This window comes from Octopus sinensis, linkage group LG1 (assembly GCF_006345805.1).
Source record: "Octopus sinensis linkage group LG1, ASM634580v1, whole genome shotgun sequence".
NCBI lineage: Eukaryota > Metazoa > Mollusca > Cephalopoda > Octopoda > Octopodidae > Octopus > Octopus sinensis.
Genome location: NC_042997.1, coordinates 61,658,848 through 61,678,436, shown reverse-complemented (window position 1 = coordinate 61,678,436; position 19,589 = coordinate 61,658,848). Strand labels below are relative to the sequence as shown.

The 19,589-nt window shown below is 34.2% G+C and overlaps 1 protein-coding gene across 1 annotated transcript in view; it reads left to right on the top strand.

Moving 5' to 3' along the window:
* LOC115217541 (zinc metalloproteinase nas-14) overlaps window positions 1-19,589 on the top strand; it is a 53,010-nt gene that overhangs the window by 6,038 nt on the left and 27,383 nt on the right. Inside the window, exons 2-8 of the mRNA XM_029787271.2 lie at window positions 2,734-2,890; window positions 6,928-7,030; window positions 9,604-9,704; window positions 12,228-12,348; window positions 13,603-13,672; window positions 15,314-15,517; window positions 17,790-17,925. Coding sequence (XP_029643131.1) covers window positions 2,734-2,890; window positions 6,928-7,030; window positions 9,604-9,704; window positions 12,228-12,348; window positions 13,603-13,672; window positions 15,314-15,517; window positions 17,790-17,925 — 892 coding nt within the window. The remainder of the gene's footprint in view (window positions 1-2,733; window positions 2,891-6,927; window positions 7,031-9,603; window positions 9,705-12,227; window positions 12,349-13,602; window positions 13,673-15,313; window positions 15,518-17,789; window positions 17,926-19,589) is intronic.

Genomic DNA, 19,589 nt, shown 5'->3' with positions numbered 1-19,589 from the left:
TCATCCCAAACCACGCTACTGCTTATTATAGAGCAGACTCGTGATCAAAGGCATTCCAACTTTGACCGTCTCATGTTCTCTTTATTTTGCATATTTAGGACTACGTTATACATAATTTTTTCAAAGACTGTATGTTAGGTTTTGAGGAAATTTGGCTGCTGTTTCTACCAAGTCAAGTGATAGTGGAAATTACCTTTTGGCTCGTTCTTATTATTTTCTGCTCGTTTATCTATTTCATCCTCACTCCTAACACCCTTTGGTTTTAAACTGAAAGTTCTTGCCATCTGAGTTATTAGAACTGATGTTGTTGGTGCTGCTACTGTGGTTGTTTACGTTGCTGTTTGCTCCACAGCAAACCTTGATCAAAGACATTCCCAACATGACCTAACCATCTTGATCTTTGTATATCAGAAAGGACATTATCATCTGAGTCCTTTCATTCTTTAGTACGTTATTTAGGAAGATTAGACTGCTATTTCTAACAGGTCGATTAACTGTATTAGAAGCTTCTCGTTGTTATTGACTATAAGGGTTTCGGCTGTGACTTACCCGTCACTTTGCTAGCCTGTAATATCCAATGGGTCTTTCCATTTTTAAAACGGGAGGAAATTTGACTACTAGTTACAACATCTCTAGTGATTACTTATAGACTCCCTCGTTGTTTTGTCTCTGTTGTTAATGGCAATAGTGATGATGCTAGAGTTGGGGAAGATTATGTAGTCGTTGGTTTTTTTTGTGGTAGGAAGTGGTTATTAATTGCTTTTTTGAATCACTGTTGCTTTCAGTCCTCATTAACGGCCTATCTATGTCTCGTCTGCGTTGCATAAACAGGACAGACGTTAAAACTTTAACATATGATAGTTTCCCATATACATTCAATCTGCAGGGGGTGACATAAGCATTATGTTACTAAACAGAATTTCTGCAGAGATTGTTTTACACACTTTAAAGTATGTTAAAAAATTGAAAATATTTCTTTTTATGCCTGTCTATCCTATGAGAAAGGCTTGGAGCTATAGTCTTTGGAACTCATTCCATTTATACGAAGACTAACGTGAAATTGTGGAAGAGGATTTCATGCTGTTGAAGTATTTTATAAATTGTTGAATGTTCAAGCATAGGAAGTAACACGCAAAGGCACAAATGCGACCCACATTAGAACACATGAGTGCATAGAACAGAACAGCTGTTAAACACACACATGCACATACACACATACAGGAGAGAGAGAGAGAGGGGAGAGAGATTCTACAGAAGTGGTTGCCAACCGGCGTATTACGACATCCTAATCTGTTGTAAACAGTTGTTGGGGGTATCGTGAAAATTACACTAAAATTACACTACTGACAAATGATAAAAGAAAGATAGGGTGTCAATGACACAAAAACGTTAGAAACTACTGTTTTAAGGCAACCCCAAAAGGCTATCTGATTGATTGGCAGACAATGAATGTGGGATTCATTCAACAGAAGTTTAAACTAAAAGTAAATTGCATCACATATAAACTGAACATAAGGTCCACCGTCACAGGTTTGCTCTTTTCTAAATCTCTGAAGTTGTGCTTATATAAGTAACTATAACGGGAAAGAAGAAACGATAAGATTTGAGTAAGTTGAGTAAGCGACGGTTTATTCCTCTCGTTATAAAAATAGATGATTGCCAAAGGCGAATGATGTTAATATAACAGTCTGGCACAAACATTCAAAAGACTTCAGTTCTGCAGCGTCTGTTGATGTGGCTATGGTCTGCTGTCCGTTGCTGCAACGACAAAGATAGGCGATGGCTGGTTGAAGAATGCTGCGAAACCGGCTGGTATCTGGTTCATTGGCTCAGGTCCAATAGAGACGTGATGTGCGGTCAATGGCTGCTGCCAAAGACGAAGCGAGGCAGAATACAAGGGTTTTTATAACCCTGAGTAGGCTCCAGAGACAAAGCGGTCTTTACCGCGTTGAAAACAAACTGTTGCAAACAGGCGATTGGACAGTTAATAATTGACCAATACATGCAATTAGTTTTGCAAGCCACTGGATCATGTGACTCGATGGAAAGAAAAGGTGTGATGAGCCCACTCTGCGGTATTTAAGCTTAAACGACCAAGCATACAAAAGCATTACATATTTCTGCTACAAAATTAATAATAACTAGCACTATGGCCCGGCAACGCCGGGTCATAATGCTATTTCATGCATATATAGCTGCGTGCGCACATACACGCGAGTACTGTCCAAATCTCCGACCAATCACATACAGCTAGCTGGTATTCAATTGGCGTATCAAGTTTCGGGCATTTTGATTGGGTTTTGGATAGAAAATTCACAAAAAAGTTACTTCTATTGATTTTTTAATGGCTTTGTTGGGTGACTAGGGAAATGTAAAGATGTGCACGACCACCCTTGGACGGTTTTGAATGACCATAGAAAGTGCAAGCCCTCTAACTGAAAAATTGTGAATTTGTATAAAGGACACACACGCAGACATTTTGCCGTTTATATATAGAGAGATTCAAACTTAGTAAAAACTGTAGAGTAGATGTAAACTCCTGGTGAGCCAAATCCACAACACAGTTTTGACACTTGATGGCATAGAATATTGCCCCGCCTCCCATGCGCGTCGTCTGAGAAAGGCACGAATATTAACAATTCCAAATCATGTCTCTTACAAATTGTACTTTTATTCGTATTCTTGTGTAACTATACAATCATGAGCAAAAGTTTTTTTGTTTGTTTTTCACAGGTGGTGTATTATTGTCAACCAGGCTTCACCGTTCCTTTGCCCCCATCAGACATTGGCAAGAATTACCAAATTAGTAAAGAAGGAATTGGTATAATAGGGCCATACAGCAATAAATCAATTGACCAGCTGATTACGGGAGCACTCGGTGGAATCGGAAGTAAGTGTCATTAAACTTTGCTGTTTTAGTGTTAAAGACACACATGCACATACACACATATAGGAGAGAGAGAGAGAGAGAGAGAGAGAGGTAGAGAGAGATAGGTAGAGAGAGAGTGAGAGAGATTCTACAGACGTGGTTGCCAACCTATTTATCCAAACATACGCAGAGAAAATTTAAACCTATCCACCGCTCACCTACCTGCCTACTTACTACCTGCATACATACATACATACATACATACATACATACATACATACATACATACATACATACATACATATAATAATATTAATTAACAGGAGATGGATTCAGTATTAAACCTTTATTGGGTACAACATATTTTCGACCCATCAGTCTGGGTCTAATCAGGTACATCGATAAAGATATGTCTCACTACAAACTTTTAGAGTCGGCTGGCTCGTTGTTATATGCCCTACAAGTTAAGGAATAAATAAAAGCAAATAATATTACAGAAACACAAATAATTCAAATATGAACGTGGAAATCATGCGTTCCAGTTTAGATAGAAATACCTAATCAGTTTTTGCTGTCATAACTGCTTAGAGGAAAAAGAAAATAGAAAGGAAGATCAGCACTTAGTCAAGTAGTTTTATATTCATGCATATACATACAGACAGATAGCGGTACATATACGCATATATATATATATATATATATATATATATATATATATATATATATAATATATATATATATATATATATATATATATATATATATATATATATATTATATATACACACACATATATATGCATACACACATACACATATATTCATATACATATGCATACAAACACATATATGTAAATACACACACACATATTTACATACATACATACACACATACATATAGATTATATAGATACATACGTAGACCCAGATACACACGCAGATAGACACACACACTCACAAATATATGCACGCGCACACACACAAAAACATGCACACACATACATACACACACACATATATATACACATATATACATATATTCATACATTCACATATAAGTAGATATAAACATATATACATAGCTGCATTGTAAGGTTGCACATCTAAATACATGTTATTCGTGTCCAATTTAGCACAAATCGTTATTGCATAGCGAGCTTCCAAACGTCCTGGCTGCATTCTGCAAACTATTCATCGGTGACAAACAGTGTTTAACAGAATGTATTCAAATTACTGTTGCAAAACGTGGATAACAAAAACGTGGCACGTCAGCTTATTTGATATATAGTAATGATATACTAAAATTATGATAGCCTAAGACTCCGGACTCAAAATCCTGAAAATGTATGTTCCTTAATAGAATCTCCTGTCACACGAAACCAAAACGGTTATTACAAAGCTCGATACACACTACCACAGAACCTTGCACTTAGAAGAATTATAGAAGAGCTCAGAATTTTCAAGCAAAAGGTAACAGTCGTATTTGCGAATATTTCCAAGGCTTTTGACAGTGTTAATAGAGAGGTTTTGTCATACATCTTGTTGAGCCATGGTATCCCTCAAGCTTTGTGCAAATCACAAACGGTCCGACTAAAGAGTTTCAAACAACGGCAGGAATCCATCAAGGAAATACACTAGCTTATTTTCTCTTTGGGTTTGAAGTTGACTACATCTACAAGCAAAGTCTGGACTGCCATCTATGATAAATACCTCATCATCAATCAGAAGTGATGAATACGTCAATAGAGGATGTATGGTGTCTCTATCCGAGTTTCACTATATTGATGACATTACTTCACAGCACAATTCTTTCAGAAATCTGCAGCCTGGGGTCAGTCTGTATCTCAATGTAAAGAAGATTGCACACATGACCATCAATAGAGATGAAAGCCTCCTGCCAATTTGTGCCAAGGAGTCCAACTTGGGTCCTACATTGCTGAAAGTAAGAAATACTTCTTTACACGGAATGACCAATCATGGAATACTTTTAACACGCTTCAAAATTTTTAGCAATAAAGTATTTTAAAGTCAATAGATCGTACTTTCTTCAGAGAATGTCCATAGAGCATTCTTCTCTAAGGAACTGAAAAATCTAGACTTTGAAGAAGGTACTTCATGATCGTCTTGATGGTACTTACACTACATACATTTCTCATGAGGACTCAAAACATTCTCATGACGTTAATACAAGACCAAGCAAAAGATTTAGATACCCCACCCATGTTTGCTATTATTGCTTGTCATCGCTATCATGCCGAGCAACAGAGCATACCATAATCGAAGAAGAAAATCATTCCTCTACATCTGTATTATTGATAGACACACGGAACATGAAATCGAGTGTGTATCAAAGTTAATGGAGAGGGGGGGTAGAGGTTCTTGGCATAATATTGTGAGAAGCATTTCATCTGGTACAATAAAGAGGAACAGTTATCGTCACTTTTGTTAGTAATTTAGATTTTCAGTGTGATTTATTAAATAGTATCAACAACTATGACTTAAAATTAGTGAACAGAAAACGTCGTTAAGAGATATAATAGTGTTTTACTGTCTATGGCTACAAAGACAGCATTGTGAGTAAGGTTAGTCCCTATGGAGAATCTGTGTGTGTGTGTGTTAAAAAAAACTTTTAGAGACAGAAAGAATAACTCAAAAATAACAAAGTACAAAGAATACGGTATAAATTTTATGTTTAGTAGGGAGAATGTAGGAAAAAGATGTATGTATGTACGTATTATGTATGTGTGTGCGTGTGCGACGCGCGTTGAAATTGTATAGGAATTTATAGAGAGTGGAGGTGAGTGGCTTAGTTGTTCGAATGTTGGACTCATGATCGTAAGATTTTGGTTTCGATTCCTGGACCGGGCAACACGCTGTGTTCTTGAGCAAAGCATTTAATTTCATATTGCTCCAGTCCACTAAGCTGGCAAAAATGGGTAATCCTACGACGGACCGGTATCCCGTCTAGGTGGGGAATATATACGCCACAAAAACCGGTAAACCGACCCTTTACGAGTCGGTATGACTAGAAAAGGAAACTTTACAACGATAAATAACTGTTCCTGCTAATTTGGTATGGAAGCCACACCTCTGGATAAAACACAGAATTAATAATTGTGATTATAGAACTCTCAACCAACTCAATTTTAAGATATTCTTTCTAAAATGTAGATCTTCTTAAGATGTCTTTTTTTAAAACTTCAAGCACCGTTGCCTAATATCCCTTTTATAATTCCACGTCATTGCCCGACTTGATAGAAAAGCAACCAACTTTCCTACAAATCTGAACGTAATATGCTCGAAAAGTGGGACACATTTGATGTGAGTCCGTTGTAGTTCGGAAAAAAATGTCATGATGACCGTTGTTTTCAACAACTTAGTCACTAGCGGAGAGGAAGCGCTCAAGTGTTTTTAAGAACTTCCATACTTGGTGAAAGGAAAGGATGGGGTTTTTTTTTAAAGCCCATGGTTGTAACTGAAATATCTTTAGCCATATGTCTGTTCAATCAGGGCCGAGCCGGAGTTAATCAACAATCATGACTTTTATATAACAGCACATGTTAGGAATCGAGTATTTTCTAACAGTATATGTTAAAGATGTTTTCCAACTGAAAATACTGTCTTTACAACTTTATCCATATATTGTTTTATTGCTTTCATTAATTGGACTGTGGATAAACTGAGATAGTAATATATATCTAGATTCGCCCTATGACTGGCTCTTTTATTATTGATTTTAAAATCAAGGCAGGCAAAATAGATATGGGCGGGATTTAAGCTAAAAAATAAAGGAATGCACAAGATCAAATAATTGCAAGATATTTTGTCTTACACTCTCTCGATTCTGATACCCACAGTCGTATAAACCTGGGAAAAAAAAGACGAGGTGGTTGCGACTGGAATGCTTTTCATCATGGGTTTACTTGTTTTAGACTGCTTCAGGCTAAACAGCAGCGTTCATCTGCAAACTTCATTTAATATAAAAGGTTTAAAAATTTTAATAACAAAATATTGCAAAATGCTCAGAGTCGCCTCTATCATAATTCAATATCATTTCAGAGGCTGCCAACAGCATTGTCGGTGCAAATGGATCGATCCTTGCTGAACTGGATATGATGTTGAATATTGAGCAGTTCAACGATTTGTATGAAGTTCCAAACACGTGAGTATATATATTCAATCATTAAAGTGCAGAAAACTAGAAAACTCATTTGCTTATATATATATATATATATATATATGTGTGTGTGTGTGGTGTGTGTGTTGTGTGTGTGTGTGTGTGTGTGTGTTGTGTGTGTGTGTGTGTGGTGTGTGTGTGTGTGTGTATGTGTGTGTGTGTGTGTGTGTGTGTGTGTGTATGTATGCGTGTATGTATGTATGTATATATGTATATATATTATATATACACACACACACGTATGCATGATACAAGTAGGTAGGTATGTAACTGTATGTATATATTAGCATGAAAATGCGGGTGTAGGAGTGATGATATTCTTAGTTGAGCTTGGAAAAGTAGGGAATAAGAAGTGGAAGCTATTATAAGGGAAAGGAAGATAGTGTCTAAAATGAAGCAATTGCAAATGTCCGTGAATTTATGTGAATTATGTACGGTGAATGTAGGGCTTTGTACTTACGTAATAGAAACTTTTTCAAGTGTTTACATTTTTCCATTTTCTCTAATTTTAGTTGCTGATGTTCCCTCTTCATGCTGTGCACAGATTACATTGCTTGCTTCTAGTTCTAACTTTCCATTTTGTCGTATAAACCCAGTATAAAAATGATATAGAAATATTACATAACACGATAGAGGTTAAGCTTTAGAAAATACTTTCCAACCATGCATTGTCCATTAAACATGCAGATAATATGCACAACGAAATTTGCCGACTACATCTGGAAACTAAAGGATAGAACATCGAATTACATGATTAAATGGAAAAAAAGAAGCAGTCTCCTGGTGATCGTAACTGCGTGAAACTCGAGTCACGAGAAAACTTAATTCTCCTTCACTCTGCAGTATACTCTGTCATATACTAAAAATTCTCTCTCGTTTATTACAAATGTATTTAAAAATATATTTATCTCAAAGCATAGCAGGTTAAAGATGAGTACTAGATCAAGGCTTTCTTTCAAAACTTGTATATACTAGGAAAAATCCCTAGAAATTTTTTTTCCACTTTCTTAAATTCATATGTTGATAAAAGTGAACTTTTAAACATTTAACCAATTTGATTAGAAGGAACGTTACCGTCATTTGGTTGGACTTTAAAATACAATATATTAATTGGAGATTTTAAAAGATAATTGCCTTCCAGAAGGCAATTGTTTGGGGCTAATTGATTGAAATAAAAGAGATTATGCTATTATTCGTCGAAAATGGTCCTGGAATTGAAAAGATTAATAGAGTTTGTGAAATTTTTACAATAACAATTTACCTTGCTCGCATTTCCATTAAAAATTTCTTGCTATCTTATGATTCATTAGAAAGGAAAAAAGTCTCAGGCTATTTGTATACGGGGATTTAAACTAAAGACCAGAGTATAACACAGAATATTTCTTGATCTATTTTTGGCACTTATAGACATTAAAGCAGCTGCATATTGTTTATTGTTTTTTATACATGAAGTTACTATTACACAAACTCCCGTTATTATAACGAGCAGTGCTAATTAACAGGGGTTAATATAATTTGAATATAATATAATTTGAATATAATTTGAATATAATGAGGGCGTGTTATTATCAATATTAGGGACTAAGTTGCTTAAAATGATGGAAGAGGTGTTCTGTTCTCATATATATATATATTATATATATATATATATATATATATATATATATATATATATATATATATATATATATATATATATATATAATAAGTTTTTTTATTAGGGTTTCGGTTAGGTTAGAATTTATTCATTTCTAAATTTAAAGTAATATCTAGAAAATTAACTGTACTGAAATATGTTTCAACAGTTAGTATCTTAAGCGTGTTTCACTAAATAACAATGAATTCTTAAAACTCCTCCTAGCGCATGACCGTTCATACTGTGAAACTATAAGATCTTCATTAGGGAAGAAACCATTTATGCAACAATTCCTACATATAGATTTTAAACATTCCCCTTAATTCAACCCCATAATGGAATCTAATGTGAAAAGAAAATCTTGTCATTTGTTTAAAACCTAGAGTGAGTTGTTCAAAAACAAAAGGAATTTTCTTAGTTGCGCAATGATCTTAGATTCACTAATTGTTACGATGCCAATGGATTTGAGGAGTAAAGAGTATAACTCTCTAATACTAATTATGTGGACGCGGAAAGTTTTATTGTATCAAATTGCATGGCTCCGCACTGGCTGGCTGGACGTGATTAAGGCAGATCTCCAGAGGCTCAACATCATCTTGGAGGATGCAGAAAGGCTGACACAGGACTACTTGTGAACCTGGTCGGCTCTATGCCTGATGACCCTAGCCTCATCAAACAAGCGCATGAAGCAAACAGATATTTGGCTCAACTAAAAACTGGATGAAGCTTGCGCATGTCTACCGTCTATAAATACTCCCTCTCTCGCACACTAACTAATTTATCACACACACACACACACACACACACACACATATTTACTAGATCAAAGGACGTATATCATATATCATTTCATCTTTTGTATACTATCAGTTTCCTGTATATCATTTTATATCATTTATTTTATATTTTTCCAACTTTTTAGAGAATCGGAACCTATCCGCAAAAGGCGAAAAGCAGTTCGCAACGATAAGTTTCGCTGGACAAACGGTATCATCCCTTACGAACTCGATCCATATGATTTCTGTAAGTATTAAGCTTATATTTTGACTGGAATGACATCCGAATATTTAAAAGTTTATTAAGACTATATCTATATTAAGACTGGATCGTTTGATGGAAGACCATGCTACACTGACAGGCTGGAAGCTCACTATAGATCATATCTGATTTATGAGTGTCAACAATGGACCAATACATTTTAAAAAATTATTTTACTTAAACACATTTTACTTAAACATGTTTAATGTATAACAAGTATTAAAATGTCATGTCAATGATATAAAAACGAAATAAAATCGTTTTCTTCTTTGTGTATTGGTCGTTAGATATGGCGTCTGATCTTTACATTTGGCAACGTGATACGTTGTCTACTTTTTTTCATTTGGCTTGTATTATGTCATCTGCTCTTTTCATTTGGTTACGGGAAATGTCGACTGCTCTTTCTATTTATTAAACTAATATAGTGTCTCTCAGTCAGGACCGTCTCACGAATATTAAAGGTCCCCATTCAGAACAATACGTTGGGTGTCCCCCACTACACAGCCGCAGCATACATAGATTAGCATTAAGCTCCTAGACTTGTGGGGCACCGGTTAATTGCTCAGTGTGTCCATTCTTTAAAACGGCACTGCTCTCAGTCAGCAAAATTCTTCAAAGAAATTAGAAGTGCTTTGCTCAAAATGCCGGACGTTATCTATCCTCCCAGTACAGACACTGTTCGTATTTTCCATATGAAATTAACTGATTTTTGACAATTCGGATAATTACTACTTTCTCAGATTTCAAGTGATTTTCTTACGTCTCATTTTATCGATCGCTTTATGTTTGTAAGCGTGTCTATTTTTAACTTCTCCCATCTCCCCATAAAATTATATGTTCTGATATCATTATATTCTCTCACTTTATCTCTAACTTACCCCCACTCACAAAAGTTGTGTTATAATCCATCGTGTTATGCTCTCTCTCTCTTTCTCTTTCTCCCACCCTCTTTTTCCTCTCTTTCTTGAGTTACGTTTATCTCTCATACTCACGTTCACACATACGCATTAACTACATCTCCACAGCCAATATTCACAATATTCACAAATATACAGATTAACATCCACAAATTTATAGTCTTGTTGTCAAATTACGCCCATGATGTAGCATTTGGCCGTTTGGGGTAAGAACAGTGCCAACCAGTTTTGTTGCTATTTAACAATTTATGAGGATTCATTTACCTCTCTTTCCTAAACACAGGAGATGTTTCTGTGTGTGTATACACACACACACATATACACACAAACACACACACAGACACACACACAGACACCGACACACACAGACACACATACACACATAGGCACACACAGACAGACAGGCACAAACACACAGACACACACAGACAAACACTCACAAACACACAGACAAACACTCACAAACACACAGACACACACAGACAAACACTCACAAACACAGACAGACACACACAGACACACACACAGACAGACACACACACACAGACACACACACACAGACACACTCTCACACGCAGAGACACATTCACACATACAGGTGTAGTGATACACTCGCACACATGTGCCCGCACACACACAAGCGCGCGCACACACACAGGCTCGCGCACACACACACAGGTGCACACATATACGCACAAGCGCACATGTACACACACTAGCGTACACATACACACGCGCGCTCGCACACACAGGCGCGCACATACACACACAGGTGCACACATACACACAGGCGCACACATACACACAGGCGCACACACACACGCAGGTTCGCACACACACGCACACACACGCACGCACACGCACGCACACACACACACACACACACACACACACACACACACACACCACACACACACACACAAACACACAGAGCCTAAATACCAATCTTGAGAAGTTAGGCTTCTCAAAACCAGAAAGGAGAAAGCTGATACGAAGACTGCAGGTCCAATCCGTCACTAGAACTGTAAAAATCAGTAAAATCTTCCAATATTTTATCATTTAAGTATATATGAGCATGTCTAGATATGCCACTATATGCATGAGAATACATACATAAAACAAAACATACAAATCTGCTCATATGCATACATATATGCATACGTACGTACGTACAAAAATACCGTTGTTGTTGAAATTCCAATGAAGGAGCCTTGGACCTTGGTTAGAAGACGGCTGTTACTCTATTGACACGAAATCTTGAAATAAAACTGAATAATGACATACATACATACATACATACATACATACATACATACATACATACATACATACATACATACATGTATATATGTATCACTGGAATTCACTGAGTATTGTGCCAGTCATCAGATAAATTCTTGAGAAATTTATGGTTGATGAAGTCGAGCCATTGTATCATGATTCCAGTTTTCATGAATTCGGATATGTGATTGACGAGATAGACCTCAATATTAGAACATACGTCGATGAAAATAAATACTGTCATCATTTTAAAAATCATTTATATAACGAAATTAATGAAAATATTTTTCTTTCTCTTTGTTTGTAATAGCGGTAAAGGACTTTTATTTCATTAAACGCGCCTTAACTGAATGGGAAAGATACACTTGTCTCAAGTTTGTGCCTGCAAGACAGACTGACAAAAACAGAATTCTCTTTAGACACGGCAGTGGGTGAGTAGTATTGTATCTCTACAAACGTACAGCATGGTAATATATTTCTTTTCTTTTTTTAAAATTTACATCTCAAATGGTGGAGAATCTAGGTATCTGCAATTTTGCTTAGAAGCACATACGAAATATTGGTTTCAAATTTTGGCACAAAGCCAACAATTTTGAGGGAGTGGTAAATTGTTTACATCGACACCGAGTACTCAACTGGTACTTATTTTATCGAACCTGAAAGGATGAAAGGCAAAGTCGACGTCGGTGGAATTTAAAATCAGGACGTAAAGACGAACAAAATACCGCTAAGCATTTTGCCTGGCGTGCTAATGGTTCAGCTAGCTCGACGTCTTCTCGCGGCACATATGTTCAAGGAGAATATCACAGGCTACGTCACTTTTTCTTCTACGTTCTATTCAGACGAGGGGGATTGTTAGAAACAATTCAGTACTGGAAATAAAGTAATAGTAAAGTAAATATAAGATTGCACTAAATAAATCAAAGGATACCAGTATTTCTTCGAATCAGTAAAAATAGTGTTGTCTCTGAGGTTTTGAAAAACTCACCGCGAGTTAAACAATATTCTTGATCTTACTAAGCTTCTATATATATATATATATATATATATATATATATATATATAATATATATATATATATATAATTATAGTTCAAATTTACAGAAAGCAAAAGATGAAGACAGGTGAGGGAACAACAAGCAGATATATAAGTTTGATGCCTGGGAAGAATGGAAAAATCTTTGACGCTTTGAGCCTACGCTCTTCAACAGAAATGATTGAGAAGAAAAAATAGAGAGAGTACGAAAATAACAGAGAGAGAAAAATGTGTAGAGATTAACGGTTCAACATGATTCCATATTATATTATGAACTGTGAAATTTATGTTATCACCACCATCCCTGCCGGAGCCTCGTGGAGCTTTAGGTGTTTTCGCTCAATAAACACTCACAACGCCCGGTCTGGGAATCGAAACCGCGATCCTATGACCGCGAGTCCGCTGCCCTAATCACTGGGCCATTGCGCCTCAACATATATATATATATATATACAGTGATTCCTCGCAGTACGAGTTTAATTCGTTCCATGACCTAGCTCGTTTTACGATTTACTCGTTTTACAAATCAATTTTCGCTATTGAAATTAATCAAAATATAATTAATCCGTTCCAAAACTACCCAAAAGTCAATTTTTATGTTTAATTTTTAATAAGTGTAAATAATAACTGCCTGTCTTTTACTTCTCAGATGTAATTCACAACTGGGTATGGTCGGAGGCGTGCAAGCCGTAAATTTGGATGCTAATGGTTGCCGTTATGTAAGTTATATATTTATAACATTAACCTTATAGTTTAGAAGTCCTTATACAAAGGCATGTGTTTGTATGTTAGTGCTTACTAGTGTATGTATGTACATTCACGTATGCTGTTCACAAATCACAACTACTGCCATAAAGTCTAGCTTTCAGTATTAGCAAATGCAATCTATTCTGTATTTTGTTAAGTAGAGATTTATGATTTGATGATTGATAAATAGCTGTTCTTTCCATAACATATGAGGTGAAGTGTGTGTGTGTGTGTACGCGCTCGCGTGCATGTATATGTGTTTCTGAATGTTCAGCGTATGCATGTTATATGTGTATGGTATGACAACAAACACTTTGCGCCGAAGTTGTTATGTATGTGGAGTTGAACGAATGCATCTTTGCAGGTTTGTCTCTGTGCGTGCATGCTTCAAATGAACTGGTGATAATTTGCTATATTTCACATATAGAGTCTGTATATGAGGGCACATGGCTAAGTAGTTAGGGCTGTTATATTCGCGATCGTGAGATCGTGGGTTCGATTCCCAGTCCGAGCGATACAGTGTGTTTTGGGCAAAATTACTTCCTCTCATGTTACTTTGCGATCATTTCAATATGTAACGTGTGGCACAAGCAACGTCAATTTTTTTATTTGGTCTCCAATAATTCACGAAGTTCAAGAAATTAATAACCCAGTGAATTAATTAATGATAGTCCCTGGAAGCCGAGAAAAATGATTCTGCAATGAAAAGAGTGAGCTTAAGTGCAGCACAAATATTTGATCACTATAAACATATCATCAGTGCAGCTAGTTCAGCTAAAAATTGCAGAATCATTTTTCTCGGCTTCTAGAGATTATCATTAATTAATTCACTGCGTTATTAATTTCTTGAATTTCGTGTATTGTTGGAGACCAAATAAAAAATTATGAGTGCATTTCGCATGGAAATTTTATAAAAAAAGTTTTAAAGTTAAAAATTTAGAAAGAATATAGAAAAGAATATTGTTTATTTTATTTCATTAATCATACTTCGGTATAAAAAAAATATGTATGACACATTTTTTCCAGACATGCAAGCATTCATATATATTTTCTAAAGCCGTATAATTATATTTTTAACACTTCGCGGTACTGCTAGATAGTCTTTGCTGTCGTACCAATGCACATCGGAATACGATTTTAGAACTACTCATGTATATGCATACTAGCATCAAAAACTTTGAGCAAAATTTATAAAGTAGGAATATATATCAATTACGTGGAACTTAGATCTACGTATAACAGATGTAAGAAAAGTTGCCTGCGGGTGACATTTCGCCCATATTCAAATCTGACATTACCACTCGCTTGTAAATTTTCACAGAACCACAAATCCATAGGTAAAGAACAATTTAACCCTTAACGTCAAAGCAATAATTTGTGTTACATTTTATGAATCTGTAAAATAAAACGTTCATTATATTGTACCGGCATATCTACGAAGTTGAAAAATGAAATAACACTGATTTTTTAAAAATTAAACACTCACTATTTTTCTCAGCATACCATCAAAATTTGGTCCTGGTATTAAGAAAAAATTCCCCATTCAGTCTGTGTAATCTCAAATAATTTGAGTTTGTTTTAGAAAAAAAAAAACATTTCATTTTTTATTGCAGAAAGGACTTTATCTACACGAAGTTGGTCATGCCGTAGGTCTTGTTCATGAGCATCAGCTACCTGATCGTGATAGGCACATTAAAATTATTTACCAAAATGTCTTGCCAAGCATGAGAATCTGGTTTAACAAATACTCTAAAGGTGTTATCAATAGCATGAATGTGCCATATGAGTTGTCGTCAGTCATGCACTATGGAATTACAGTGAGTATAATTTACCATTTCATAAATCCAGTGAAATAAAACGAGCTGGAGAGAGTGTGTATGTAGAATTGGGAAGTAAGAGGATGGGAGAGTCGAAGTGAATTGGAGCAAACAACCTCCACATGATATGTTGATAATTGGATTATTCTGATAAGAATTATGTTGATATGACGTTAGAATGTGTGGGTGTATGTTTTATGTTATGAATACATACACACATACATACATACATACATACATACATACATATATATACATACACATACATATATATATACATATATATATACATACACATATATATATATATATATACGTACATATATATATACATGTATATATATATACATACATATATACATACACATATATATATATACATACATATATATACATACATATTTATATATACGTACATATACATACATATATATACATACATATACATACATATACATACTTACATATATATACATACATAAGTATATACCTACATGCATATATATACATACATATATATACATACATACATGCACATATATATACATGCATATATATATACATATATATATATACATACATATATATATATATATACATACATATATATATATACATACATATATATACATACATACATATATATATATATATATATATGTATATGTATACATATATATATGTATGTATATAGGGAGAATTCACAAGAAAACAAAAGACGAAGACAGGTGGTGTAAACAACAAACAGATGTATTAGTATAACGCTCGGGAAGTGAAAAAGTCCTTAATGTTTCGAGCCTACGCTCTTCCACGGAAAGGAACACAGAAAGAAACGAGGAGAGAAAATACAGAATGTGTAGTGGCTAGCAATCTATATTTAGTTTCAGCTCACGATTTATGTTTATTATATTATGTATTTTACGTATTTAATATTTAAATTATTTGGAATTTACAATGTTTCCAGTTAATGGTATATTAAATTTAACTTTTTTCTTTGTTTTCACAGCTAAAATACATTTGTAATTTTAATAGCTTAAATACATATTTCTATCTATTTCTTCTATAAATTCTATCTATGTCATATTTTCACGCGATATATTTCTTATAAATGCTTACGTATTACGTTTAAATTTTTACGTACTACGTTTAAATTTTTAGTTAACGAAAATCCTTCGATAAGATAAGTTATATTTTTATTTTAAGAAATATTGTTAAATGCTTTTCGATTATTTATAGTTAATACACGTATATTTTTATATATTTATTTGATAATTAGTATAAGTTAAGATACGTACATTATTCTATGATTATTTATTTTTATTTGTTATCTTAGACCTGATGAGTGACTTTATTTTTAAATATAATTAATTTTAGTTCGATTTAATTTCAAATCGAATTGATTTTATTATTATCTATTTGAAAATATAGCCACGAAACGTACGTAGTCTTTTTTCTACTAATTACTATGTATTGTACTTTACTGATTTTTAGAATAAGGTTTTTTTATAGTATATGTTTTCTATATGGTGTGAATAACATCTTTCTTTATTGAATTGTTTAATAGAGGTTTTTCTCTAAATTATATACATATATTATATATTGTGAAATTTGATTTAAATTGTTAAATTGATTTTTTCCCTGTAAGTTTTGGAAATATATTCCCTCCTATGATACCACACACACACACACACACACCACACACACACACACACATATATATATATATGTATATATATATATATATATATATATATATATAGATATAATATAATACATAATATATATATTTGTGTATATGTAAAATCACACATACAGTATCTGTTAAATACTATGAGCTACAAACATAGACAATTCTATGCACCGTAGAATAACAGTGTCAGATGTTTTCTGGCAGACAGAAGTGATATCCAATGAAATTATAGCCTATGAGTTCCTTGTCAGATATATAAAATACCTTTATATGTAAATAATCATCTTTATCGGGCATTATAAACAAAGCATATATAAACGAGTCAACAGTGTACCTTCTACGTGACCTTTAGAAATAGCGACCAAATTCCCTAAAATCAAACCTTACCATCTTAAAACAAGAATATATTATATAACCTATCCCAAGATATGCTACCTGAAATAAAGTCGGGATGACCCCACTTTGCAGAGTTTACTAGAGGTAAATGAGCAACCAGAACAGATAATCATTTACGAGTAAGGATTTCATTTCTTGGCAGAAATACTGTTTGTTTTTATTCAATTTATATTTTATTTTGAACAGGCTTTTTCATATGATGGAAAATCTCAAACCATTTCCGCGCTAGACAAATCTCGAGAAGACGAAATTGGAAGAGTATATCAAAAAGAATTAGCGTATAGTGATGTGGAAATAGTGAACAAAATGTACAACTGTAGAGGTAATATATATGACAATTCTTTCAAACAGTTTTATTCAATATTTCCGTACTTCTAATTTTCAGCGAAAGGTAAATAGAAAATTATAACCGACATGCTTTTCTTAAGAGCATGAAGACAATTAACTTAGTAAGCTAATTCACGGATCATTAATTTATAATGTTGAAGCTGATATAAATTCTGACTAGTGTCTGAAACTAATATTTTTTATTCGGGATGCTGCAAAACTCGAAACTGGAGTTATGGAGAAGTACCTGAAGGCAATCATTAATGAAAAAATTAATATTATTTTAATTAATCCGACAAGTATGGTAGATAAATCCATCATGTACTGCTTTGTTAGACATTCACAGTAAAGGAGGATGTTTTATGCTATATTTACCAAAGCATTGATAAGAGAGGATAATTAAGTAAATAATAAACATGCACTTGCAGTGTCAGTTGAAGACACTGGCAACCCGGGTAATTGCCTAGGGCGTCACGTGGTAGGGGTGCTATGGCATGAGTTGGAATTTTTCAAATACTAGCTGTATGGAAAGAAACATTACACACACACACACACGCTTGAATCAAACGGGGAAGAGTGCTCAACACCATAGATTAATATTCGTTATTTGTGGATTAACAAGACAACCACTGGTTTCATGTATTCATTTTTTAGTTAACTACCTACATTTTCAAATTGTTCGCTCGAGCAACTGTGGAGATCTCTTCTACATAAAACCATTGGTTGCCTTCTCAATCCACAAATAAAGTGTGTACACACATACATTAGATATAAATATAGATAGAGAGAGAGAGAAAACGGAACATTGCGCAGTTTTACGGACTGTGAACTGTTCTCTTTGACTTGTTAATTATGATAAACTGTTTATTTCTACATTAGCAATTTCTCCTTGTGAAAAAAATATTAAAAATATACTTGATGGGCGCCAAAATTCAATTTACCCTGTTCACATGAGAATGTTACTTACAGAATTACATAGAGACATCATTCGCATGTAAAGCAATAAGTTAAGTTAGTGTTAACATATTTAATGCAGTGAGCATAGAAAAAGCTAGAGTACAGCATCTTACTTTTGTAGTAACTCTCTCATTGCTACTTCTCAATAAAATTCGATAAAGCCTGTTTCTCGGTGAACATCTCAAAAGACAGAAGTATTTTCAGATTTGTCTCCCGTATTTACCGTAATGATTTAAATAATATTATTACTCTATGATTGATATTGTAATTTCCTCATCGAAAATTGTTTCTAAATATTACTAATTAGAATTAACATATTTGATATTGTGAGTATAAAAAATCTAAGAAGTTATGTACTGCTTGTGATATCGACAGTTTCCAAGTAATTTCTCTGAGTAACCTAGTTCCTTATAATACTGGAGAATGTTATCGCTGTACCTTGTTGACTAGGAATACAAACTGCATATGATGTTTCAGTAGTCATACTTTTTCCCAGGACACTAGAGCCATAAGTGAACTGTGTTATCCCTCAAAGCTATTTTAGTCCAAATTCTTGTAAATGGCCACACTGGATTATTTCTCATAGATCATTTTAGATTTATACACATACTCATGTGTGTGTGTGTGTGTGTGTGTGTGTGTGTTATGTGTGTCTGCATTCAAGTCACGAAACAATTTGTCGTGATATTTGAAATTTCTTAT